The sequence below is a fragment of the Stenella coeruleoalba genome (assembly GCF_951394435.1).
Source record: "Stenella coeruleoalba genome assembly, chromosome: 21".
In the NCBI taxonomy this organism is placed as follows: Eukaryota; Metazoa; Chordata; class Mammalia; order Artiodactyla; family Delphinidae; genus Stenella; species Stenella coeruleoalba.
In genome coordinates, this window is record NC_137167.1 from 6,811,040 (window position 1) to 6,837,862 (window position 26,823).

Genomic DNA, 26,823 nt, shown 5'->3' on the forward strand with positions numbered 1-26,823 from the left:
ACTTGTCTTATTTTTACGCAAAAACCCTTAGTGGATCTCTCCCCATTTCCTAGAATGTAAGAGTATAAGGGTATTCTTTGTTAAATATGTATTTTGCAAATATTTTGTCTCTGCCTATCATTCACCTTTTTTTTTTGGCATTTAAAATTTTTTATTTGTAAATTTTCTATTGAGGTATACTTGATTGACAATGTTGTGTTAGTTTCACACCTTTTTGTTTTCTTAACTGTGACTTTTGAAGAGCAGGAGTTTTTAATTTTGAAGTCCATTTTATCAGTCTTTTTCTTTCATAGTTCATGGTATTTGTGTCCTGTTTAAGAACTCTTCTGCCTAACACAGTGGTATATTTTCTCCCACGTTTTATTCTGGAAGTTTTATGGTTTGACTTTAGTACCAGGTTTATGAACTAATTTTAGTTATTTTTTGTGTATAATGTAAAGAAACGGTGAGGTTCGCTTTTTCCATACAGATATCCAGTCATTTTTTCCCGGCTCTGTTGAAAATACCATTGTTTCCCCTTGAATTACCTTGGCACCTTTGCGGAAGATCAGTTGACCACGTAACTATGGGTGTCAATGTTTTATTTGTTTGCTTGTTTGTTTTTTACAGTGAGCATAATACATTTTTACCAAACAAGGGATTAGTGGGTGAGTAAAGTTACGTTATAGGCTAATATCCCCAGAAATCCTGCAGGTCAGTGGAGGTGTACTAGTTTTAAGCCCTTTGAGGTCAGGGACTCTCATTCATCTGTTAATTGAACAGTACTGAGTGTCCAGCATTGAATAAGACATCCATGGTCCCTGCACTTACAGAGCATGCAGTGGAATGAGGGAGACAGACCATAAGAAGGCGAATGCATACCTGAATAATAACATATTGTGGTGAGTCCTATAAAGGACGAAAAATAAGCTTACAGAGGAAAATGAGCAGAGGACCTTACAGAGGAAAATGAGCAGAGGACCTCGGAAGTCCTATCTGAGAGGTTTTTAAGCTGGAGTAGCACATATGAGAATCCCGATTGCAGAAATGAAGTTGGCACATTTGAGAAATTGAAAAGAAGCCCCTGGAGTGTAATGCTTCCAGTGGAGAGTGTTCGTAGATAACTTTGGAAATGTAAACTGAGGCCTGACCATGCAGGGGCTTGCTGGGATGATACGTAGTCTGGATTTTATTTGAGTGCACTGGGAAGGCATTGAAGGTTTTGTTGCTTGTTTTTGCTTATTTTAGCAAATCATGTAATTACTGTCTAGATCAATAAATTAAACATAACTAGCAGCTTAAAAACCTCCCTTATGGCCCCCCTCCAGTGTTTACAGCATGCCGTCCAAAAAAAGCAACTACTGTTCTGACAGCTATCTCCATGGATTTAGTTTTAACTTCATCCTGTTTTTGAACCTTGTGTAAATGAAATCACACTGTGTACTATATAAGTGGAATCGTGATGTCTGGGTTCTTTCATTCAAAATGACTTTTGTGAGAGTCATCCATGTTGTCGCTCATTTTCCCTGCTGTAATCTGAGGAGTCATCACGTGATCGGGTTAGCGGGTTAGCTTTTAAAAGGCGGCGGGCTGTCCTCTGGGGAGGTAGGCTCTGAGAGGCAGGAGAAGCAGCCTGGAGACTGCGGAGGCAGCTGTGCAGGAGCCAAGGGGAGGTGCAGGGGCTAGCGTGAGGGGCTGGAGACGTGGCATGAGGCAGACAAGTGTGAGACGTGCACTTGGGAGGTAAGACTCCGGGAGTTCACTGACAGATTGGGCAACAGTAGGAGTGAGGGGAAGGGGTGTGTCATGATCCCCAGGTTTCTGGCTTTGACAACTGATAGATGGAAGTTTCATCTCCTTCTCATAGGAGGGACTGGGGGAAGGACACACTTAAGTAAAATAAAAACTAAGAGTTCATTATTAGGTATTTTAAGATGCTTGTGAGGTATGAGAGCTGTCAAACAGGCATTTGTATTATGGGTAAGGAGCATATTGGATTAAAATGGGAAGTTTGGATAGTTTGCATATTATGAGGCAGCTGCCATGTAAAGAGTTCTGTATTGGAGTTAGAAGATCGGAGTTTCACCATTTTACTCAACTTCTGTTGGCTGCGTGACTAAGGGCAAATCACTTGATCTTTTTGAGCTCCATTCCTTCTCATCTGTAAAATGGGAATGCTACTTTGCATCATAGGATTAAACAATGTGTAATATATATTAGGCCTCAGTTTATAGATTTTTGGCCCAGTGGATGCTCAGAAAAGTTCATTCATGCACGTGCAATTTGGATTGGTAGGAGAAAGTGGGATTATGGAAAATTTTGAAAGGCATGGAAGGAACTTGGTGTGGTGTGGAGTTCAGAGTGTCTTAATATGGGAGTAGACCCAGTGCAGTTTGGTTTAGATGAAACTAAAGAAGAAGTAGTTAGAGGTGAGAAATATCTAGAAAATCAGTCGTTGTAGGTCCAGGATAAGGTGCTGACAAGGGCCTGGCCTGACATGGATGTAGAGATCAAAGAACAAATCAGAGTTCAAAGGAAGAGACTAGACTTGTCCAATGATTAGTTTTACGGCCTCACAGAGAGGGAAGAATCAGTCACCTGTGAACCTGAGGCTGCTAGCCTGGGAAGCTAGAAAAATAGTGGAAGCAACGGCCGATCTGGGGTAGTCTGAAAGGAAAGCTGAGTTAAGGAAGGACAGTCTGTTCAGCTTTGAACGTATGACTCTTAAGGTTATAGTATGTTGTCTGTGGGTGGTTGGATATTCTCTGGCAGTGAGATCTTGTGGAAGAGAGCACAGGATTAGAAGCTAAGAGGTTGCTTTTTCAGGCTTAATCACTAATTAGCTTTGTAGTCTTGGGAAATTCAGCAAATATTGAATGTAGTTATCTGAAAAATGAAGCTAACACCTCCCCTGTCAGCTTTACAGGCTTGTTTTGTGGCTTAAATAAGAATGTATATGAGGGAACTTCCCTGGTTGTGCAGTGATTAAGACTCGGAGCTCCCAAAGCAGGGGGCCTGGGTTTGATCCCTGGTCAGGGAACTAGATCCCACATGCATGCCGCAACTAACAGTTCACATGCTACAACTAAGGAGCAGGCGAGCCTCAACTAAGACCCGGTACAACCAAATTAATTAATTAATTTTTAAAAATGTATATGAAAACACTGTAATTGTAAACTCTTATACTATAATTGTAATAGGGTAATGTTATTTCTGTTCTTAGTTCAAACTAAAATAAAATATTTGGTTATAGAGCTAGAGAAGAGAAGAGAAGGGGGAAAATACCAAACTTCTTAGAAGTTTGTGTTTGGAACTAAATCGAAAGCATCAGAAATCTTAGTCTCTGAATACATGTGCCTGAAAACCTCTGTGGACTATAATTTGGGGAGACTATCTGGAAGCTGATCTTGTGTACAACAATTATGAGAACCAAAAACACAGGTTGCATCTTGTCAATTGTTGGTATTTAACTTGCCTTCAAGTTGGAAGTTTGGAGAACTTTTGAATTCTACCTGTGTACTTGCCCCATGTGTGTTTACGGAATTTTATTTTATTTTTTTTTCTATTTTTATTTTCTTTTTCACATCTGACTTTTACTACAGGAAAATGATTTAATTAAGTATTCCTTTAGTTTTTAAAATTAATTAATTTATTTACATTTTGGCTGCGTTGGGTCTTTATTGCTTCACGTGGGCTCTCTCTATTGCGGCAAGCGGGGACTTCTCTTCGTTGCAGTGCACGGGCTTCTCATTGCGGTGGCTTCTTTTGCTGCAGAGCATGGGCTCTAGGTGCATAGGCTTCAGTAGTTGTGGCACACGGGCTTAGTAGTTGTGGCTCGTGGGCTCTAGAGCACAAGCTCAGTAGTTATGGCGCATGGGCTTAGTGGCTCTGCGGCATGTGGGATCTTCCCGGACCAGGGCTCGAACCCGTGTCCCTGCATTGGCAGGCGGATTCTTAACCACCGCGCCACCAGGGAAGTCCCTGTTTATGGAATTTTAGAACATACCCTTCTAGTGTCTGTGAGCTATACACATTTTTGCCAAGGGTCAGAGTAGGGTAATGTTTCAACTCTTAAGCTATATATATAAAGAAATGATTTCTAACCTTTGTCAGCATTATCAGTACAGTATGCTGGTTAGGATCACAGACTCTGAAACCAGACTGCCTGGCTCGAATCCCAGCTGTCAGCTAATGACTAGCCTTGTGCATTTGAGCAAGTCATAACCTCTCTTGCCTCTGTTTCCCCATCCATAATGGGAACTGACATTAATGTCTAGCTGAAGGTTGTTGGGAGCATTAAATGTAGTACTGTATTTAGAGCGCTTAACAGCTCCTGCCACACTCGATAAGCGCTCTTTAAGTGTCAACGGTGGTTATTATAGAATAGTTAGTCGTCATTTTGGCAGTGACCAAGGAATAAAAGCACATGAAGGAAAGAAACAAATCCTCTCAGAACCTACAGCTGAAGAAAATGGAAGTGGCATAGTGGCAAAAGTCTTGGGCTTTAGAGTCAGAGATGCTTACATTCAAATCCTAATTCGGCCCCCTGGTTATAGGGGTTTAAGCAAGACACCTAACCCCTCTGAAACACACTTTCTTCACCTAGGAGACAGGAATCAGATACTCACCTTGCAGAGTTGTTTTGAGGATTAAATGAGATACATATAAAGTGCTTGGCCCAGAGTAGATGCTAAAAAAGCGGGAGTGCTCTCTCACACCCCATGCCCCCCATCCCTCACTCCACTATAGAGCAGTAAGGGCAGTTTGATTTCCTATATGCTCACATATTCATTGTTTGCAATTTTAGAACTTTTAAAATTCTTTCCATTTGCTAACGGCAGAATAAACAACAGCTGTTTAATTGGATACACCTTGGAAAGTGTTGTCAGCTTTTGTTTCCTTCTTCCCTTTGCTGTTCTGGGTTACTTGCTTTATCATTATGGTAATTCCTACTAGAACCAAGATGGTGGACATTATTAGTTGGTCATGGAATTGAACTGGACTGTAGCTTCAGAATCCTCTTCCTAGTATTCTGGCAGCTACAGTCAATTCATCAGACTTGATACAGTAGTGAAATCCTCTCAGCCTTAGAGCTTTTTAGAAGAAGTGTTTATAGGATTTTCAAAATAGTACCTGGGCAGTCCATTAATCCTCTGTCTCAAGATGTGAGACTGTCAAACCTTATGACAAAGCAGAGTGGTCTTAGAGCATTTCCTAACAGATGCTTATCCATATTATAACCTTGTTACACAGTGTGGGCATTTTCAGACATCTTCTAGAGAAAGCACAATAATTGTGAGCGTATAATGTGGTGACCCAACCAGGAGTGTGCATCAGTATGAGCTGGAATGTGGCCTTAAAATACTCATGCTCTAGGCCTCACCCCAGATTTACTGAATCAGAGTCATCAGTATATAGATCTTGACATGTGCCTTTTGTAAAAGTAAAGATGATTCTGCTATACATACCACTGATTAAAAACAAGTAGATACTGGCAAGAGTATAGGAAATCAGGCATCCCCTCACACTGCTGGTATGAGTATAAATTGATATAGTACAGCCTATAAAACAGTTTTGCAGTATCTATTAAAATTCAGATGTCCTGGAAGAATACATATATGCATAAAGATACAGTTTCAAGAAAGTTTCCTGTAAACCTGTTTATAATACCAAACAGTTGTGAGCAACTCAATGATTGTCAGTACGCAAATGGTTAAACATGTTACGGTAGATTACACAGTTGTTTACTGTGCAGCCACTGAAAGAGTGGAGTATGTATGAGAGTGATCTGTACATGCTGATGTAGAAAGATATCTAGGACATACTTTAAGTTGAATAAGCAAGTCACAGAATAAACTATTTTAAACATTTTGTGTATAAATATGTAGAGAAATATTTGGAAGAGTACCCACTAAAGTATTTACAGTGGTTATCCATGACTTAGGAGAATGGGAATGGTGGAGTGGGAGAGGATTTGGCCTTTTAATTTTTGTATTTAAAATATTTACAATAAGATTTTATTATTTTTGTAATAACAGAACCACTGGATAAAATATGAATGATTTAAGGAAAGCACACATGGAACCTAATTTGTATGTGTCAGGACACTGCTTATTTTGCAATTTACAGTTTTAACTGAGACTTATAATCTCTAATTTAGGAAACAGAAAGGAATGTCAAAACTGTTTTGCATGATGGCAAAGAGGATAAAATTTTGTTACTCAAGTTATTGTGAAAGTAATTGAGTTTCAAACAGATAAGATTTTTTTTTTTTTTTTTTGCGGTACGCGGGCCTCTCACTGTTGTGGCCTCTCCCGTTGCGGAGCATAGGCTCCGGACACGCAGGCTCAGCGGCCATGGCTCACGGGCCCAGCCGCTCCGCAGCATGTGGGATCTTCCCGGACTGGGGCACAAACCCGTGTCCCCTGCATCGGCAGGCGGACTCTCAACCACTGCGCCACCAGGGAAGCCCACAGATAAGCATTTAAGATAAAAAGTATTTGCTCTGTGTCAGAATTATATTGGCTACCTGTTTTAAAAATTTAGTTTGTGCAAATCTGGATATGAAAATTGGATTCAGAATATTTTACTTTAATCCTTTTGCAGTTGATTAGCCTCTAGTCTTTGAGGATGTTAACTAACACCTTTTAATCTCTCTTTTAAAACTTTAGGCCCGATGAGAGAAAGGGAAAGTTAAGGATGCTGGAGCAGAACAATGGATTTCTCTTTCTCTTTCATGCAAGGGATCATGGGAAACACAATTCAGCAACCACCTCAACTCATTGACTCCGCCAACATCCGTCAGGAGGATGCCTTTGATAACAACAGTGACATTGTTGAAGATGGTGGCCAGACACCATACGAAGCTACCTTGCAGCAAGGCTTTCAGTACCCACCTACAACAGAAGATCTTCCTCCACTCACGAATGGCTACCCATCATCAATCAGCATGTACGAAACTCAAACCAAATACCAGTCCTATAACCAGTATCCCAATGGGTCGGCCAATGGCTTTGGTGCAGTTAGAAACTTTAGCCCCACTGACTATTACCATTCAGAAATTCCAAACACAAGACCACATGAAATTCTGGAAAAACCTTCTCCTCCACAGCCACCACCTCCTCCTTCAGTACCACAGACTGTGATTCCAAAGAAGACTGGCTCACCTGAAATTAAACTAAAAATAACCAAAACTATCCAGAATGGCAGGGAATTGTTTGAGTCTTCCCTTTGTGGAGACCTTTTAAATGAAGTACAGGCAAGTGAGCACACAAAGTCAAAGCATGAAAGCAGAAAAGAAAAGAGGAAAAAAAGCAACAAGCATGATTCATCTAGATCTGAAGAGCGCAAGTCACACAAAATCCCCAGATTAGAACCAGAGGAACAAAATGTAAGTTGAAACATCTTTTTGAAAAAATTTGTAATATTTCACATTTACTGGAAGTCCAAGAGACCTTTTTCAGTTTTTATCTCTCCAAATATAAATATTTCTGATAACTTCTTTCATCTGATCCCTAGCATGCAGCTTGGGATGTTATGATAGGTGGTAAGTAAATATTTGCTGAATAAATGAATGGACATCATCTGAGTAAAGAAATATTTTAGAAACATGTGACACTAAAAATCTTGCCTCCTATGTTTCTTTGTTTAATAGCCTCACTTAATTTTGCTCGTGATAAACTGGTTTCTGCGAAATTGATTTATTTTTAGTGAGGAGTATGGACTTAGAGTGTGTCATACAGAGTGAAGTAAGTCAGAAAGAAAAAAACAAATACCGTATGCTAGCACATATATATGGAATCTTAAAAAAAAGAAAGTTATGAAGAACCTAGGGGCAGGACGGGAATAAAGATGCAGACGTAGAGAATGGACTTGAGGACATGGAGAGGGGTAAGGGTAAGCTGGGACGATGTGAGAGAGTGGCATGGACATATATACACTACCAAATGTAAAATAGATAGCTAGTGGGAAGCAGCCGCATAGCACAGAGAGATCAGCTTGGTTCTTTGTGACCACCTAGAGGGGTGGGATAAGGAGGGTGGGAGGGAGATGCAAGAGGGAAGGGATGTGGGGAAAATATGTATGCATATAGCTGATTCACTTTGTTACACGGCAGAAACTAACACAGCACTGTAAAGCAATTATACTCCAATAAAGATGTTAAAAAAACCCAACCAAACAAACAAAAAAAAACTCCTGGTTTCTGAAGATGAAGAGGAAGGGCAGAGAAAGATGGTTAATGATATTGGTTTTCCATTGTTCCAGACCAACTTTTGCTAGTAGAGCTTAGATTTAACCCTCATTACTAGTGTTTGCCACAAAATAACCTGAAGTAAATAAAGGAACTCTTTTTATAAAATCAGAGTTAGTATTCATACATATTCACTAAATCTTCAGGTAGAGGTTTTATAAAAGTCATTCTTTAATGGTAACTTAAGATGCATGCTGCTAATTTCTTTTTAACATCTCTGAGGTTTCAGTATTAATTTTCTTAATAAGAAAGGTATGTAACAAATCAATGCTAGCTTGAATGAAGAGTTTTTAGTTAGTATTCTAATACATGGTATTACTTGAAGATGTCCCCAGACATTGATTTGGGAAGAAATGAATATCTATGAATTTTTGTGACAGTTGTATGCTTTTCTGTCTGCTCTGCCTGAATAAGTTAATTTATCATCTTCTGTTCAAAGTAATGTTTACATCTTACCAACTCACCTTTTCCTTGGTAGCTGGGTTCCACTACTTCACACAACTCAAATATGGTGTTTTTCTGGAGTAAAGGTCACACTGGTTCTAGGCTCTCACAAGTCTCAGTGTGATATTTCAGTATGTTTTTCTCATTTTTCTATAGTTTTCTTATTTATTCATTTAACAGATATCAACTGAGTACCTAATGTGTGTTAGACGCTTTTCTAAGAATTGAAAGTTGGGCAGTGAATGAAAAGTAAAGATGCCTACTTTCAGGGTGCTAATATTCTACTAAGAAGAGGCAGAAAATACACACATATTTATGTAAATGAGTCTAAGTTTAGATAGTGGTAGGTGCTATGAAGAAAATAAAACTGGGTGATGAGATAAAGAGTAATTGCGGACACTAGTAGTTCTTCCATCTTAGTTCTGCAGCTGTAAAATGAAGGCTTTGAAACTAAGTGGTTTCTGGAATGCATTTGAATTTCTTATGTCAGTTATTAAATGCCCCCCACAGAACTTAGCTCACATAGTATCTTACACCGTTTATTAAATGAATGAATCAGTGGAAGGAGAGAAGTTAACTTTTTACTCTGCAGAGACTTCCACTGTAGCAGTTTGTTCATGGACCTGCAGTGAAAAGACATGTGATGCACTATGATCCTTAGCAATCACGAAAATGCATAAAACCTGCATTTGGTTTTAGCTTAGGTCCTAAGAGCCATCTTGCTGGCCCGTCTTGCTTCTGCTCTAGAGAATCTGGCAAATAGGAGAATATCCAATTTTATTTATTAGGCTAGACTTCTTGCCTTTATTGGTAAAAATATTAAAATATATAGCTTAAAATATGTCACAAAATAGAAATAGGGCTGGAAGCAGAGGCAGGAGAAGAGAGTCTGTTCATTTTTTGTATCCACTCTTTGTTTTATTGGAATCTAGGAAAAAAATTCAGTGCAGTGATGTGATATTTCTAGTAGTCACTTTTCAGTGAGATTTTAAAGCCAGTTCTGTCTTTGTTGGATGTCTGCTATGTCTGGCTGTTTATATCACTTAAACCTTCAGTTAACTGTTATATCCAGGAATTAGAATGGTTAGATGTAATTTAAGAGTTTTAGTTCATTTTCCTTTTTAGTAAATCATGTGGGGCATAATTTAATATTTCATTATTTAGGATCTTACAGTGTCTTGGGGTAAAGGAATGTCACTTTGACTGAAAGTATAGATGTGTTAAGTGTCATTGATTGCACTAAATGTTACCAAGACCATTGCCTGAAAGTTGAGCTTTGGGGGAAAATCCAGGGGTTTTTCTTTCAAAGAAATACGGTGAAAAGCTAAGCTCTTGTTAGTTGAATTTGATTAATTAAACTTTTATCACACATGGGAGGCAGTTATAAGCTTAAGAGATGGTGCCGTAAAAGTGATGCTCCATTCTCACAGTAGAACTTTGGGCTGGAGCCCCCAAAGGCCCTGCTCGTTGTTAGTGCCGTGTCTCTGCTAAGCCATGCGGACAAGGGATGTGCCCAAATCAACCTGTTTTTTGTAACTGTGTATGTGTTTAATGGGGTTTTCTTAACTTGAACAACATCCCTTTTGCCTTCTTCAGGACAGTTGTTTTTAAGTGCTTTAATTTTTGATGCTCTTGTGTCTCCTGGTTGTCACTGGGGGTCCACACTCTTGGTGTTCAGCATTGTAGCAGGCGTAGAAGGGAAAGAAGCCCACGTAAGAGTTTGCCCACACCACGGGACAGCTCCCCTCCCCCAGATGCTTGAGGGAAGCGTAGTGAGAACTGTGTGCCTGGGATGACTGTCCTCAAGCTGGGTCTGCAGATATATAGATAGATACAGCTATAGCTATAGATATATGGATATAGATGTAGACTTCTTCATTAAAACTCGCTCATAGGTTCTTTTCTGAGACAAACAAAGCAAACAAAATCTCATCTAAAATAATACGCTTCAAGATTTCACTTCTTTTTTCTTTCCTTTTTTCTTCATATTTGATCTACAAGTATTTCCTCCCAATTCTGAGCTGTTTGGCCTTCTAAAGAGTGGCCGTTCTTTGGAACAACCTAAGTATATCTTCTCAACAATGAAAACGTGTCCAAACATCCAGGCAGCAGGAGACCTGAGATCACTACTGAAATTGTATATTTTGTAAAGCTGCTTTAAGCTGTTTTCTCTCCCACCAAATTAGAAACATGTGGAAATGTTTCTGCATTTCTTCCTCCTTGGCAGGTGTAATGCCTCAGGCATGTGAGTGTAGGCCCTATTCAAACATTGGTCTTCTACTGGCACTTTGGTGGGCTTATCCACTAAGGCCAGTCTCATTAACTCTTAGCTTGCCATTTTCACTTATAAAAAGCCAGATGGCTGGTTTGGTCCCATTAGCACTAAGTTAGAGGTTATATTTGGTTCTCCAGCCTCAGAGTGTTAGGTCTTAGAATTCTTAGAAACTGTTCATATGCATTGTGAACTTACAGTTATTCAGAAAGTAAAAGAAAAATGCACGAACAATTTACTGACTTTACATTTTTCTTTCTACCTTAAATGATGACATAAGTTTTTGGTTCTTTTAGAGAATATGATTTTACTTAATGTTTTGAAAACTATTAAGGATTTTGAATTCTGCCAGATTTGATGAGTATTAGTCATCCTGATAAATCTCTTGGGTTTTAATTTTAAAAAGACCAGTTTTTTTTTTTTTTTTTGTCTACACCACACGACTTGTGGGATCTTAGTTCCCTGACCAGGGACTGAACCTGGGCCCTCAGCAGTGAAAGCACCGAGTCCTAACCACTGGACCACCAGGGAATTCCCCCTAATTTTTTTTGTTTTTTACTTTATTTTTGGTTGCTTTGGGTCTTCCTTGCTGCACTTGGGCTTTCTCTAGGTGCGGCGAACGGGGGGCTACTCTTTGTTCAGGTGCGCGGGCTTCTCATTGCAGTGGCTTCTCTTGTTGTGGTGCGTGGGCTTCAGTAGTTGTAGCATGCAGGCTCAGTAATTGTGGCTTCCGCGCTCTTGAGCATAGGCTCAGTAGTTGTGGTGCACGGGCTTAGTTGCTCCACGGCATGTGGGATCTTCCCGGACCAGGGCTCGAACCCATGTTCCCTGCATTGGCAGGCGGATTCTTAACCACTGTGCCACCAGGGAAGCCCTCATTTAAAATTAAGATAACTCGGGCTTCCCTGGTGGTGCAGTGGTTGAGAATCCGCCTGCCAATGTAAGGGGCACGGGTTCGAACCCTGGTCCGGGAAGATCCCACATGCCGTGGAGCAACTAAGCCTGTGCATCCCAACTACTGAGCCTGCGCTCTAGAGCCCGCGAGCCACAACTACTGAAGCCCGCGTGCCTAGAGCCCGTGCTCGGCAACAAGAGAAGCCACCGCAGTGAGAAGCCCGCACACCGCAACGAAGAGTAGCCCCGGCTCGCCACAACTAGAGAAAGCCCGCGTGCAGCAATGAAGACCCAATGCAGCCAAAAATAAATAAATAAAATAAATAAATTTATTTAAAAAAAAATTAAGATGACTTGAACACTATGGGGAGCTCACTCACTGTCACCTTTTCTCTGATGCTTTCTCTTTCTGAAGCAGCACTACTAGTACCAAAAAAGGTGTCTTCAGTCCCTATTTGATTTTAATCTCTCTCTCTTTTTTTTTTTTTTTTTTGCGGTACGTGGGCCTCTCACTGCTGCGGCCTCTCCCGTTGCGGAGCACCGGCTCCGGACACGCAGGCTCCGGACGCGCAGGCTCAGCGGCCATGGCTCACGGGCCCAGTGCTCCGTGGCATGTGGGATCTTCCAGGACCGGGGCACGAACCCGTGTCCCCTGCCTCGGCAGGCGGACTCGCAACCACTGTGCCACCAGGGAAGCCCTGATTTTAATCTCTTTTAAGCTTATCCTTTGAACAACTGAAGGAAAATGGATTTTATACCCAGCAGTATTTTATCTGTTGGCAATTTCTGACTCCTTATTTTTCTTGACTCCTAAGCATTTGGCTTCCCGTGACCATTTCATCTTAAAAACTCCCCTTCCTAATTGGTATTTGTGATACTATGTTCTCTCTCTTTACCTTTCTTTTGAGCTCAAGTCATAGGTCTCTAAATGCCTAGTAAGTATGACTTTTGTTCACGCATTAGCACATTTTACCATGTATATTCCCTTTCTGTCACTGCAGCATCCTTCTTTGACTTTTTTTTCTTCTTTTATTTTTATAGTCTTGAAAGCTTAGAATAAATCTTCTTGGGCCTCTTTTTCTCCCTTGCCATTTCTTGCCTTTTAAAATGACTGTGTAAAAAAATCTCAGTTCTTTGAAAGTGATTTTAACAGTGTTTCAAGCCAGCCTGGAGGAAATGTGAATATGGAACAAACAAAAAAATCAAAAAGAGGTAAGACATTTGAATAATAAAAAGGTTTTGGAGGAAATCCTGTCTTTAATCCAGAAAGGGAAAAATGTTACTGAGCTTCAGACGAGTTCTTAACAACAGTAGGGTTCTGTCGTTTGGCAAAGATGAGTCACTCCGTATCTATCTGCCCTCAGAGTTACAGAGATCCCTAACACCCCAGCATCAGAAGACTGAATGTGCCCAGGAGGAGGACTTGCTTTCTTGGCTCCACATGTGCTTCCCCAGGTGGTCCTGTCCTCCTGCTGTAGCTTGAGAATGAGAAGCTGAGGTGAAGGTTTAAGCTATGTTTGTGGACTGAAATGAAGCTGCCGGACGGGCCTACGCAAATGTGGACCGTATTTTTATTTTTTTTTGCGGTACGCAGGCCTCTCACTGCTGTGGCCTCTCCCGTTGCGGAGCACAGGCTCCGGACGCGCAGGCTCAGCGGCCACGGCTCACGGGCCCAGCCGCTCCGCGGCACGTGGGATCTTCCCGGACCGGGGCACGAACCCGCGTCCCCTGCATTGGCAGGCGGACTCTCAACCACTGCGCCACCAGGGAAGCCCTGGACCATATTTTTAAACTGCCTCATTACACCAGAGATAAGGACAAAAATTCCCATTTGAACATAGATTTTTCTTTCCTTGCTCGGTGAGCGTGTCCTGTTGGATTAGCTTGTCATGGTGCCACCACAGACGCATCTGACAGAGCTAATTTAGTGCCCACCAACAGCTGCCACTACTTCTTTCACTTGGGCTATTTCCAATATTTTCAGTAGCCTCCTAATTAGACATTCTGCTTCCCCTCTTGCTCCCTTCCAAAATATTCTCCATGTAACAGCTAACGTGATCCTTTTAAAACAGAAATTGGCCGTGTATTACTTCTCTACCTAATCCTCTTCAGAGGCTTTCGGTGCACTTAGGATAAAACACTTAAATGTGGCTTACAAGGCCCGGGTGATGTAGCCTCCTCTCCACTCCCATCTTGTAACCTCTCTCTTCCTTGGGGCAGTTAAGTCCGTCGTAATGGCTTTTTTGAAGTTTCTACCTTTGTTTAATCTCAGGGACTTCACACATGCCACTCCTCTCTGGAGTGGTCTTTCCCCCACTTTTTACTAGATTAACTCCTCCTCTTTTGATTCAGATTATACTTTCTCAGGCCTTTCCTGACCTTCATATCATAGCTACATACAGACACACCATTATTTCTCTTTTTACATTTACATTGTATGAGTGTATGTATGTGTTTGTTTAATGTCTGTCTCTTCTGCCCAACTGTGAGCTCTTTGAGGTCAGAGATCCTATCTGTCTGTTACAACATTGTATACCCAACTTCTAGAACAGTGCCTGGAAAGTCGTAGGCACTGCTGAATGGATGAATGATACTTGGGGTTTGGCACATGAGTCTGGCTTATCATTTCTTCATCATTTTTACAGTTTCTTTTATTTAATAAAACTTTGTTTTTATAGCAGCGTCTTAAACTGCTTGAATTAATTGAATGAGAATTTTAAGTAACTTCTAGAATTAGCAATACTTTTTAAGTGGAATTAGAGCCAAGTTAATGGATATATTTCTCTTTTTTTAAGCCATCTAAACTAAATTCTGTTCTTTGACAAGAAAAGTTTTTAAACCTTTTAAATTACAAAAGTAATTTGCTTTTTACAGAAAACACAAATAATATACAAGTATAGATCTTCCCTCACCGCTTCCCTAATCTTGTTCCTCAAAGATAACTACTCTTATCAATTTATTGTACAATGTATCACATACTTTTCAAGGCATATACAGGCTATTTTAAAATAAAAAGTAGGAAAAAAAAAGTAGGAAGATTTTGATAGATGTGGATTACTGACATGAAATAATGTTGTAGTTACCATCCCTCTGCTTAGATTTTCTCACTTTGTGTATTTCTGTAGGATAGGTTCCTAAAATATAATTGTTAAATTGAAGAGTGTACATATTTTGAATTTTGATAGATACTTCCAAACTGCCTCCTCAAAGGATTGTAGAAATCAATTTTTAAATAACGTATTTGTGGGTTTTATGATTAGAAAAGTAATGTGATGTTTATTATAAGCAATTTGACAAATATAGAAAAGCACATCCAAGAAAATCACTTATTCCATCACCTGGTGGTATCCGTCTCGTCTTTTTCTTCTGTACACATAAGAAATTATTTTTCCAAGATTGGAATCACACTATACAAACTGCTTTTCAATTTGCTGTTTTCAAATAACATTATATTGTTATTTTTCCGTGTCATTTAAAATTTTATATTATTCCACTATCTAGTTGTACTACAATTTATTTAACGAATTCTGTGCTTTTGGACATCTAGACTAATGTCTAATTCTAATATTCGCTCTTAAAATAGCACTGGTGTGCATATCTTTGTGTGTATCTATCAGTATGTGTATATATCAGTGCTTTTGCAGTATACACTTTTAGAAGTGGATTTGCAGGGTCAGAGTCTGAAAATTTAAGGCTTTTCATACATATTGCCAAATGGCTCTCTAGAAGAATTCCAAGTTACATCTTACTAGCAATCTCAGAGTGCCCATTTTTTTGCGCTCTGATAGGTTAAAAAAAAATGAAAATCAACAAATTAAGTTTTAAAAGTGATAAAGTAAGAAATGGGAGCTATAGCTGTGGTGTAGAATGGACAATGGATGTTAAGACACAGCATCATGTACTGTGTAAGTTGTATTTTTCCTCCTTACATTATTCAGCTAATAAATGTCCTTTATTCCCTTTGCTGTTTAGTTTTCTTTGACTCTTTGTGTGTGTCACTGTTCTTTGGTTTGCTGCCATTTTATTCTTTTCACATAGAGACCAAATGAGAGGGTTGACACTGTATCAGAAAAACCAAGAGAAGATCCAGTACTGAAAGAGGAGCTCCCGGTGAGTGGCTTTAGTGAATACTGTCTAACCAAACATGGTGTGAGAAGGTGGAAGCAGAGTGATTAAATTAGAACACACATAGCATGTATTATTACTTCAGAAGTTATACTGAAATAAATCTTGGAGCTGGTTTAAAAGGTAGATATTTTTAGCGAATTATTTTCCTTTTCAAAACTATGACCACTTTTTAATAGATGTGAATTTTTGAGATGCCTTATCAATAATTTGGCAACAGAAACCATCAGTCCTCTTTTCAGTATTTGGAGTGGGGCTTATCTTCCTCCTCTCTTCTTCCCTTTTGCTAGATACCGATAGCAAGCATCAGAGAAAAGTATGAGTGAAGTTTTTTATGACCTTTTCCTACAGGTTCAGCCGATGTTACCTTCTGTTCCAACAACAGAAGTGTCCGCTGGTGTTAAGTTCCAGGTTGGCGATCTTGTTTGGTCTAAGGTGGGAACCTATCCTTGGTGGCCTTGTATGGTTTCAAGTGATCCCCAACTCGAGGTTCACACCAAAATTAACACAAGAGGTAAGAAAAGGCATAAATGGACATTAGTAAAAAGTTGTGGCAAAAAAGTGAGTCTAAAATGTTGTTTATGAATATAATACATACGTGATAATATAATCTGACACCCAAACACATATCAGTATCAGTTTTTAAAGAACAGTGAAATAATTACGATCATCTTAACTGGCAGAGAGCCTCTACAGCTGACATGGTCCTTGTTTTCCCTTAGAACACCCTATGTTTGTTTTATAATTTCTTTCACACTTATTTTTTTTAAAAAACCTTAATCTGACCTCCAAGAGCAAGCAGACCGATAGGTAATGAGATGTCGTATATGAGCGTAATAGACATTTGGGCCAAGCTTTCTTTGAACATTTTTATTTCATCTTTGACTCCTGTGGGTAGTAATTTTTTACTCAGACAAGTGCTTTTCATCCTGATAAATTTTGCAAGATGCCTTTTTCCTCCTTCTTTCCATTTTTTTTTTGTTTTTTGTTTTTGCGGGTGGTGGTTTGTTTGTTTTTAATGAAAAAAAATTTTTTTTACTCCATTTTTGAATCTGTAAATTTACTGGGACATGCTTATAAATTCAATATGAAATAGAAGTATGGTTTGAAGCCAGCTACATGGCATAGAATCCTACCTTAGGAATGTTAATAAATGTTAAGAAAACCTGTATTCTAACTTTACTCCTTTTCCAGAGTTTGACCAAAACCTGTAGAATAGATTCCTGAGATTTTAGCATTTGGAATGGACTTGCTTAGTAGCCAGAGGAAGGTTGGAGTTGGGAATTTATTTCTGGATATTTGCTTTGCGAACTCACTTGTCGAGTCCCTTATTGTCTGTGACAACTTTGCACCTATTTCTTTTTTTTTTAAATTTATTTATTTATTCATTTATTTAATTTTTGGCTGCATTGGGTCTTCGCTGCTGCACGCGGGCTTTCTCTAGTTGCGGTGAGCGGGGGCTACTCTTTGTTGCGGGGCGCAGGCTTCTCATTGTGGTGGCTTCTCGTTGCAGAGCACAGGCTCTAGGCGCGTGGGCTTCAGTAGTTGTGGCACACGGGCTTCAGTAGTTGTGGCTCACGGGCTCTAGAGCGCAGGCTCAGTAGTTGTGGCACACGGGCCTAGTTGCTCCATGGCATGTGGGATCTTCCCGGACCAGGGCTCAAACCCGTGTCCCCTGCATTGGCAGGCGGATTCTTAACCACTGCGCCACCAGGGAAGCCCTGCACCTATTTCTTTTTCTCTCATTTTAAACTTTCTATCTTGGTCCCTGTTCACTGTTATGAGGAGAAAAAGTGTCTGGCAAGTCAGATTTGTGACGGGATCTGCCATATTTGTAACTCTTGTGCTATCCAGCAAGAAATCCACCCAGATACAGAAGGCAATCATCTTGTCACTATAATCTGCTGATTAAAGGTTGGGGTGACTAGAAGTATCGATGGGGCAGAAGTTTAAAAAAAAAAACCAACACTGTTGGATGTCCACTCCTGTGCAAGGCACAGTGTTAAACAATTCTCTTGTAGGACTTCCCTGGGGGTCCAATGGTTAAGACTCCACGCTTCCAACGCGTGGGCCATGGGTTGGATCCCTGGTTGGGCAGCTGAGACCCCACGTGCTGCATGACGTGGCCAAAAAGTAAATGAAAAAACAAACAATTCTCATGTATATTTTCTTAAGCAGTCCTCATAGCAGCGACACTATGAAGTAGGTACTATTATCCTTATGTTTGGGATCTGTGAATAGAGTCTTAAAGAAATCTTAGTCCCTAACCTCCACTCTTAACTACTACTGTATAATAAAAGGAAAGTAATTGAATTCCCCTACTCATAATTTACAGAGACTGGGGGAGGCAGTCCTAGCCCCTTCATTTATATAGTGGGGCTGTTGGACTCTTAATCTCTTGAGTACCTTGCACATTTAATAATCTGTGATTCTTGAATGGGAGAAGAAAGGGACAAGCCTTCTTAGATAAAACAATACACAAGTCCCTATCTGGGCCTCCAGAGCACTCTAAGATATTACATCACGTGAGAGTTGTGGCTCTTCAGTTCTGTCCCCTTAGGAAAGCATCCTTTTGAGATTATATAAAGAATTTCACATTTAATTACTCTATGAAAACTTACTAATATAGCTTTTTTCTGGGGTACAAATGAAAGCATAATCTATGCTTCATCTTGTATTCCAAAGGAAGTGTTTAAATTTATTTTATGAATTAATCTGGTCTGGTCCTCCCTACTTTAGTACTGGAAAAACTGATTTTGTTTGTATTGTTGAGGAAACCGAAATCTGAGAATTTAGGTTTGAAAAATGTACATACTGATAATATTTTAAATTTTCTCTTTCCTGCAGTAGTTTTTAAAATAATAGCCTTCTTGAGATATCATTTACATGCCATAAAATTCACCCTTTTAAAGCCTGCAATTTAATGATGTTTAGTACGTTTCCAGAGTTGTGTGACCAGTTACCACAATCTAACTTTATCACTTCTTTCATCAACCCAAAAAAGAAATCCCACATCCATTAGGAGTCACTTCCCATTCTCCCCTCTGCTCCCCAGCTCTAAGAAGCCACTAATTACTTTTTGTCTCTATAGATTTGCCTTTTCTGGGCATTTCATATAAATCTAATCATATAATATGTGGCCTTTTATGTCTGGTTTCTTTCACTTAGCATCATGTTTAGAGGTTCATCTGTGTTGTGGCATGTATCAGTACTTTGTCTCTTTTTATTGCCAAATAATATTTCATTGCATGGCTGTGCCGTGCAGTTTTAAATGAAGTAGTTTTTTGACAGTTTTTCTACAAACCAGAAACACAGTATAAAACTTGATTTTGTTGATTATGTTCCACACATGATACCTGTGAAACATTTTATGCTGCTTATTATCTAAACTACTTTGTAAAATTTGTCTTGAATTTTATATAGTAATCAATGGTTTCCATACTGTTATTAGTCAGTATTGTTATTAGTCAGATTCTCAGCATTGGAAAACGTATTTAGCAGTTTTCACACTTACAGATATAATTCTTTGAAGAGCACATTGAAAGATGTTTGGATCACATGTCTATTTTGTTGTATTTCATTGTTTAGATCTCATTTTAAGTGTAAAAATTAAAAATGGAATGCTCTTTCTGCTTATGACAATACATTATATATGTTCAGAAGGCAGAGTTGCCCATAGTCTCATCCTCCAGATATATAACAACTATTAAGAGTTTGGGAGTAATTCCGGGAATTCCCTGACAGTCCAGTGGTTAGGACTCTGTGCTCTCACTGCCAGGGCACGAAGGTTCAATCCCTGGTGGGGGAATTAAGATCCCATAAGCCTCGAGGTGCGGCCAAAAGAGAAAAAGAGTTTGGGAGTAATTCTTTTTCTCTTTGCATATTGTAATTAATAGATATGAAAGTAAAGATTTTTAACTGAGAGTTTTAAATGGTATCACATTATACCTGTTGTAACTTTTAATCCCAATATATTTTTAGAAATTTAAAACCGGACAGTTTTACCTATATTATTTTTGTTATATAAAAATGTTTCCTCCACATTTTTCTATTGGAAATTTAGCTCATTATTCACAGACAGATGTGCTTGTTTCTCCATCTGTCAGGTCTTTGGGTTTTTATTTCACTCTTTTATATAGTTTTCCAGCCAGCAGGAAACAAAGTGCCAACAAAGAGACAAATTGTTTGATTTGTTTCTTCTGTAGTAAGTGATTTAATGGAGGAAGAAGTTGAAAATAAAGATTAAAATGAGCTTATGTTATCTGTGAGTTTTTGTTTTCATGTTTTTAACTATAATTCAAAGTCTTTTGGGATTATCTGTTCGGTTCTAAATAAGTAACTCTGACTTTTGGAAACAGATTATGTCCTATTTTTTTTTTTTTTTTAATAGTTCTAATTAAATTTCGTTGAGAATCAGTTAAGTCAAATCCTTTACGGAACATAGAAATACATACAATTCCAGCCCTTTCCAGTAAATGGCTATATAACATTGGTGTAGGATCCCTGAATATCCTACTCTGATTTGTACCTGTAGGAGAGAAACAGTTCTACAGCTTAACAATACAGAAGTGGGGTGCTCTGACCTATTTAGGGGGAGCAGCAGTGAAGTCAGAATTGAGTATGAATAACAAAGGATTATAGATGAGTTCAAGTAGCCAAAGGAGTAGATGAATAAGTGTTTACTCTTCATGTTTTGTATTTCATACTCAGTCAAGAGAAGGCAGGGCATTATAAGATCAGACACAAATTAACCTGAGGACTTATGAGCAAAGTACACCTCTCAATTAAGTCATGCTGGGAAGTTGTAACAGGAGAGAAAATGGCCACTTTTACCTACCGTGAAGGCTTTTGATTCCAAATAATTGGAAGTGACATCAAAGGGTCAAATGACTCTAAGGATTAAAGACTGACTTCTTGATGGGACCAATAGGATTGATGTAAATAACTGATCGTGATGTTCATAGAAGCACACGACAAGATAAATGAATACTGCTTGACAGGGTTTTAAGGTTTCACTACCTAGTCTTTACATGGAGATAAAAGATACTACTCAGTTTTCTGGGAAGCAGTTTTGTGCATTTTTTCGTTTTGTTTTCTAACCAAAAAATATCTGAGGGAAAAATGATGTAACAGAAATAGAACTGAAATGATCCCTCTTCCTTTCAAAACTAAGAAACTTCATGTAAAAGTTTCAGTTTCTACCATGGTGTTAGGGTATTAGTCTGAGTTTTATAGCCTTTGCCTGAGTTTAAAATCCTATCAAACTTTCTGAGCTCTTAAACATAAATAAACAATGGCACAAATATAAAATCTTGCCAGTTTAATAACTTAAAAAGCTAAAGAAAAAAATGAAAACTGGGTTGTGTTTGTATTGATAAATTTGTTAATGGATGGCAGTAGCTAAACAGCAATCTAAATAGGAATAAGAATCTTATTCAAAGTGTTCTTCTCCCTGCCTTGATGTCTTCCTGGGGTTGAATTAATTAAGGTGTTTGGTGAAGCACTGTGATCAGTCTCCTCCAGTTAAGAGAAAGTGTTTTGTTATTTTTCCCTTGGTTAGTAACTATAGTAGCTACAAGTGCAGGAAAAGTATAGTAAGACGTTTAACTAAACCAAATGGGGTCTGTTCTTTCAAGCTGGACACCCATCCAAAGGCAGATTAGCTTTCCTGTGGATGCTGACACTGTTCATGTGACACGTTCACGAGAAAGGCACGGCTTGCACAGAGCTTGCCAGCAGTGCTTCACATCTGAGAGACACAAGGTTGTCCCCAGCTAGCATGAGTCACAGAGGAATAAGCTAATCCTGGGAACTGAGCAGTGGGCTGTGTTTTAGATCCTACTGTCAGTAGCCTTTAAAGGGTCAGGCAATTGCCAATAATATTAGCTATTTTGGTGCTAAATGAAAAATAATAGGGGATTGCTATCCACGGGAACCAACATGTACTCAGTGGGGATTTGGTTCACAGTTCCAATAAAAATAGCATGTTTTTGTGACCGAGAGAGCCGTGAAATAGGCACATTAAAAATTTTTAGAGCCTGTTTTCTTAAAAGCTGCAAAATGTTTCAAAATCAGTCAAAATACATAGAAAAGACAAGCCTGGGAAAGTCAGCAATGGAAGAAGGAGGAATGGGAGCTGATGAGTCAAAACATTTGTACAGAATTTGAAGCACCAGGGATTCTTCACCTACCATATCAGTATCCGATCCTGAGGGCTCAGAAATGGATGAGTGTTAAAGCCTAGGGTATGCAAAGAGACAAAAGCCATTTGTTCTAAGAATAATCACTGGATAATACCTTCTCAGGAACCAGCATTCCTGTCAAAAGCTTAGCGATTTTGCGGTATAGCACCCCTCCCCCTTTTTAAACAAGTAGAGTGCTCTACTATTTAGTGAAAAGATCAACATCTAGACAGATAGGAAGGAAAATATCCTATGGCTTCTTCCCAGCAACCAACGCTTTATAAAGCATCGTCATTGCAAAGTAAGTAAAACACAAAGTTTAGAAGGTCAGTCAGAAAGGGTGGACTCAATCATAATATATTTACACACAGAAATCTCATTTCCTGATCTTACAGTTATTCCAAAGAAGAAACAAATTTACATAAGTAGTTCCAAAACATACTAGCTTATTTGGAGAAAACAAACTTTCTGTTAGCTTATCTAGAAATAACCTTCAAATCAGAATTTTCATATAACGACCATCACATTTCAGAAGTTTTTGATAAAAATGTTGGATTGTAGAGCCTGGATGCTCTACTAACAAAAAGAGGCAAATTTGAAAGTATGTTTATCTCTAGTTTAAGCATTGTGAATCTGAAAAATGGTGTTTAGGTCCCTAGCCCAGTTGGTAACTCTTTCAATTTTTGACCTGGAAGCATATAGTTATATTTTTGTCCCGTTTCATAATCAACCACTCAGAGAAAAGCAAAGTCATAAAAGTGTCATAAAAAACATACTAAAGGGAAGAGGTGGATGTCAATATCCAGCGATAAGCATGTATTTATCTACATTTAGTTTCTTTTAAACATTTTTAGAACCGTAACAGATGGTTATATTCATAAGCTTGAGTAAAGAATACGACTGCCTCCAAGTTCTGAAATAAATGCATATATGCTCTCAAAATACTGTACACATCACCTACCCTCCCTTTAGGAGAAACTGAAGTTAATTAAGATTTCCCTGGATATCTTAAAATAAAAGTAAATAATAAAAAGGAACTGAACTAAAGACATATTCTGGAAAAAAAAAATCAACTAAAGTACACAGTTTGACTCTATTGTTGCTTTAGCCCGGGTTTGATGTATAGAGAGGCTCATGCAGTGAGTTGCAGTGAGGGGACTTTCCTTTTACAGTTCAAATGCAGGGAACCTGGCTTTTGTGGGCACTAGGAGGTCAGCCAAGAAATGAATTGTTCCAGCCGTTCCTTCAAAGAGGGAGAAGGGAGTGTCTGGTGTGCTGCATCTGTGTTCTCCATAATCTAAGCACCATTCAGCGAACTTACAGGCCCTGTACAGGTACTTTGCGTCCTGCGTGAGGTTGTGCAGCGACAGGAAGGCCGTAGGCATTCCCTGCAGCGCCGTGGCACAGCCCGTACCCCTTCTTCAGCGAGCCACACTGCCAGATCACATCAGCACGCTGATAGGCATCATTGAGAGACTGTTCCTCTTTGAACACCTTATAGGCCTGAATGAGCATGTAGATTACCCCAGGAGAACCGTGGCACCAGTGAACTAGCAGATCCCGAGTATTGTCCACACGAGGAGGGTAATTGCCGGAAGGGAATTTCAGCTGGCAGACGTAGTCTACACTAGGCTTGACCAAACTGTGTAACTTCCCATGGCTCACTTGAAGGCTGGGCTGCCTCAGGTGGTAATAAATTCCTGCCAGGCCATGAGCAGCCCCGACATGGTATTCTTGGTACCATTCATACACCAGTGGAGTCTTTCTAGCTAGGTCTTCTCCAGAGGTTAAGACTGTTTCACAAATCTGCTGAACATGGCTTTGAGGAATCTTTTCCACTCCAGAGTTCTTCTTCACAAAGAGAAGAGCATAGATGTGGCCCATTCGACCATAGAGCATTTCATTTGGAGCATATGGGGATCAGTCTTATTTAGGTGAATTAGCTGGACGATGCAGTCCTCTGCCCGCTTCTCATTGTTCATCTTGTGATGCACCGCAGCGGCCACTTCCAGGGGGCCCCTATCCCCACAAAGGAAGGTGATGGAATGCTTGGTCGGATAGTTCGGACTTTGCTTTACATAGCCATGTGCCATCTGTAGGTAGGTAGGGCCCCCAGACACATCCTAGAGGTGTAAGTAAAGCACAGCAATACCTGCCCAGCCAGTGTAAACAGTGCTGTCCCGAGTGTCCGCAGACTTTAGGCTTCTCTCCATTCGTTGAAGAAGCTCTCGAATCTTATTGTTCAGGAGTTGTGAGAATTCGGTAGTCATCCCAGCAGAATCAGAGTGGCTTTCAGCCAGGGATTTGTTATAATCGGCATAAGGATTTGGGGAGGCCCTTGGCGCCATGGTGCCAGAAACGAGCCCCGCGGCCTCGGGACAAAACGAGAAGCCCGCTTTCACCTGTCCTGTGTTCTTGTAACCCTACTGCTTGTACCCATCACCCTGACCTCCAGACCTACCTGTTAGTTGAGGCTGTATTTTTGTTCTTGTCCTCCAAAACGCTTGGACTTTTAATAAACCTTCTTTGATTGATTACAGTCAAATTTATGCTTGGCTCTTCTCAGATGAGATGATATGGAAAACCAAGTTGTGTATGTTTCTCTTTTCTCACAGGCTATTTTACATATGAAATTTTAATTTGGTTTAAAAATAATTCCTTAAGTAATCTCCCGTTAATGTCTAATAAAATTTAAAAATTTCAAATCCAAGATATAATCCTTTTCCTGTAACTCAGTCAGTTGAGTTCACGCTGATACCCATACTTTCTGTCAAGATCTGCTTGTCCTTCTCTCCATACCTGCCTTATCTTGGATTCCCCAAGAGGACCAGTTTTCACATTTCTCTATTGACCTGAGACATTTTCTTTACAGTGATGTTTTTCAACTGTTATTGGTAAAGGACTAGTTTTTTGCTCTTTTAAAAAAATTTTCCAGTCCACCATGGACCAATACTTCTGTAAAATACGATAAAATTAACTATTTGGGAAATGAAAGGCCTCCCCTTACAAAAAAAATACACGGTACAGGATCCCTGATCATGGGCCTAGATGTCACGCAATGTTAAATTATCATAGTTTCTAAATGCTCACTCTTACCTTCTCTGCTTGTTTTGTGGCAGACTGGTTTGCCCTGGGAACCACACTCAGAGTGGCACCGCCAGAGAGCAGTGGTTCTCAGGTGTTTTGGTCCCAGAGCCCCTTTTACTCTTAAAATTTGAGGACTCTAAATGCTTTTGTTTACATAGGTTATATCTATTACTGTTGATGTTAATTTAGAAATTAAAGCTGAGAAAAATTTTAAATATTTACCAATTCATTTTTAAAAAGCTACTGTATGTTATATTATTAATTCTGTTTTTATGAAAAATATTTTCTCAAGCAAAAAAATTGAGAAGAATGGTATTTTTACATTTTTGCAAATCTCTTTAATGACTGGCTTAACTGAAGACACTAGATTCTCATATCTGCTTCTACATTCAGTCTGTTATGGTTTGTTGTTTTGGTTGAAGAAAATGAAGATAATCTGGCCTCACACAGATGTGTAGTTGGAAAAGGGAAGAGTATTTTAATAATAGCCTTTTCAGATAACTGTGGGTATATTTCTTTGATATTGCCCCCAAACTCAGCAAGTGGTGGGGTAGTTGCAATATGGAATCTGAAATCCTATCAATAAACTTTTTGTACTTGGTTTCTGCCTTGCACTTTGAATGGATCATTTGCCTTTCATGACTTTGTAACATCATACATTGGCCATTTAAAAAATATTGCATGCATATCTTCCAAATGTTGACACATTCCTTTATAGATATTTTTAAAATCACATTCGTTGTCACCACTTACTTCATCAGAAAATTCTTAGATTATTTGGAAATTGGAAGACTCATAGGGGCAGATACTAGTTTTCCAATATTTTGATTTTTCTTGGAAGATCAAATTTTATTATTGGCAACAAATACTATCAGCTGTTTTCCTTGAAGTGACAAACTTGCTTGTTCACTTTTGAGAAAATACCTGCCAAATTCTCAAGTTCAAATAACCGTAGTTTTTCTCTTAGTCATGCTCCATGAAGAAGTGGCCAGTTCACCTTGCAGTTCAATCCCAGAAGTACTTTCCCTCAAGGCAATCTTCATACTTGCAGCGCGCAGAAGTGCTTTATGCACCCTTCCCATTTTGTCACAAGGAATACTAGAAAGACGTGTTCAAGGGTTGAGATTTAGTAAAAGTAATTTTTACTGCTTCATCAAGGATATTAAGTAAAACTGGCTTTTTTGTTTGTTTGTTTGTAACTGCCAGCATATGGCTGTGAAGGATACGGCACTAGTATAATTTGGTGTCATCGCTGCCTTTATTTGTGCTGAGATGCCAGCAGTCTGACCCACCATTGCTTTTGCTGTATTAAGTGCAAATGTCAACATCATGAAAAAGACAACATCTTGGTGTTATTGTGAAGTTGGTTTTGACCTTGCAGGATCCCTGGGAGAGTCTCAGTAGCCTGTCCTCCCCTTACCACCCCCAGGTCTGTGCGCCACACGTTTTCGTCATTAGAAAAGCAGTTTGACCAGCAATTGGCTTTTGAAAGTCCAAGAAAATATGTTATGCATTTTTTTGAAGGAAAAATTATTTATTTGTACCCAGATTTGTTTGTAAAAAGGTTTGAGGCCAGTAAATATAAATTG

General features: G+C 39.3%; 1 protein-coding gene and 1 pseudogene across 6 annotated transcripts in view; one reads left to right on the forward strand and one right to left on the reverse strand.

Moving 5' to 3' along the window:
- NSD3 (nuclear receptor binding SET domain protein 3) overlaps window positions 1-26,823 on the forward strand; it is a 108,225-nt gene that overhangs the window by 32,683 nt on the left and 48,719 nt on the right. For all 5 annotated transcript variants that reach the window (XM_079908953.1, XM_079908952.1, XM_079908954.1 and 2 more), the window contains exons 2-4: window positions 6,651-7,369; window positions 15,879-15,950; window positions 16,317-16,479. In XM_079908953.1, the coding sequence (XP_079765079.1) occupies window positions 6,695-7,369; window positions 15,879-15,950; window positions 16,317-16,479 (910 nt within the window). In that variant the 5' untranslated portion in view covers window positions 6,651-6,694. The remainder of the gene's footprint in view (window positions 1-6,650; window positions 7,370-15,878; window positions 15,951-16,316; window positions 16,480-26,823) is intronic.
- LOC307179601 (glutathione S-transferase LANCL1-like) lies at window positions 16,490-25,431 on the reverse strand (annotated as a pseudogene). The gene has a single exon. The product of its transcript is annotated as a glutathione S-transferase LANCL1-like (transcript).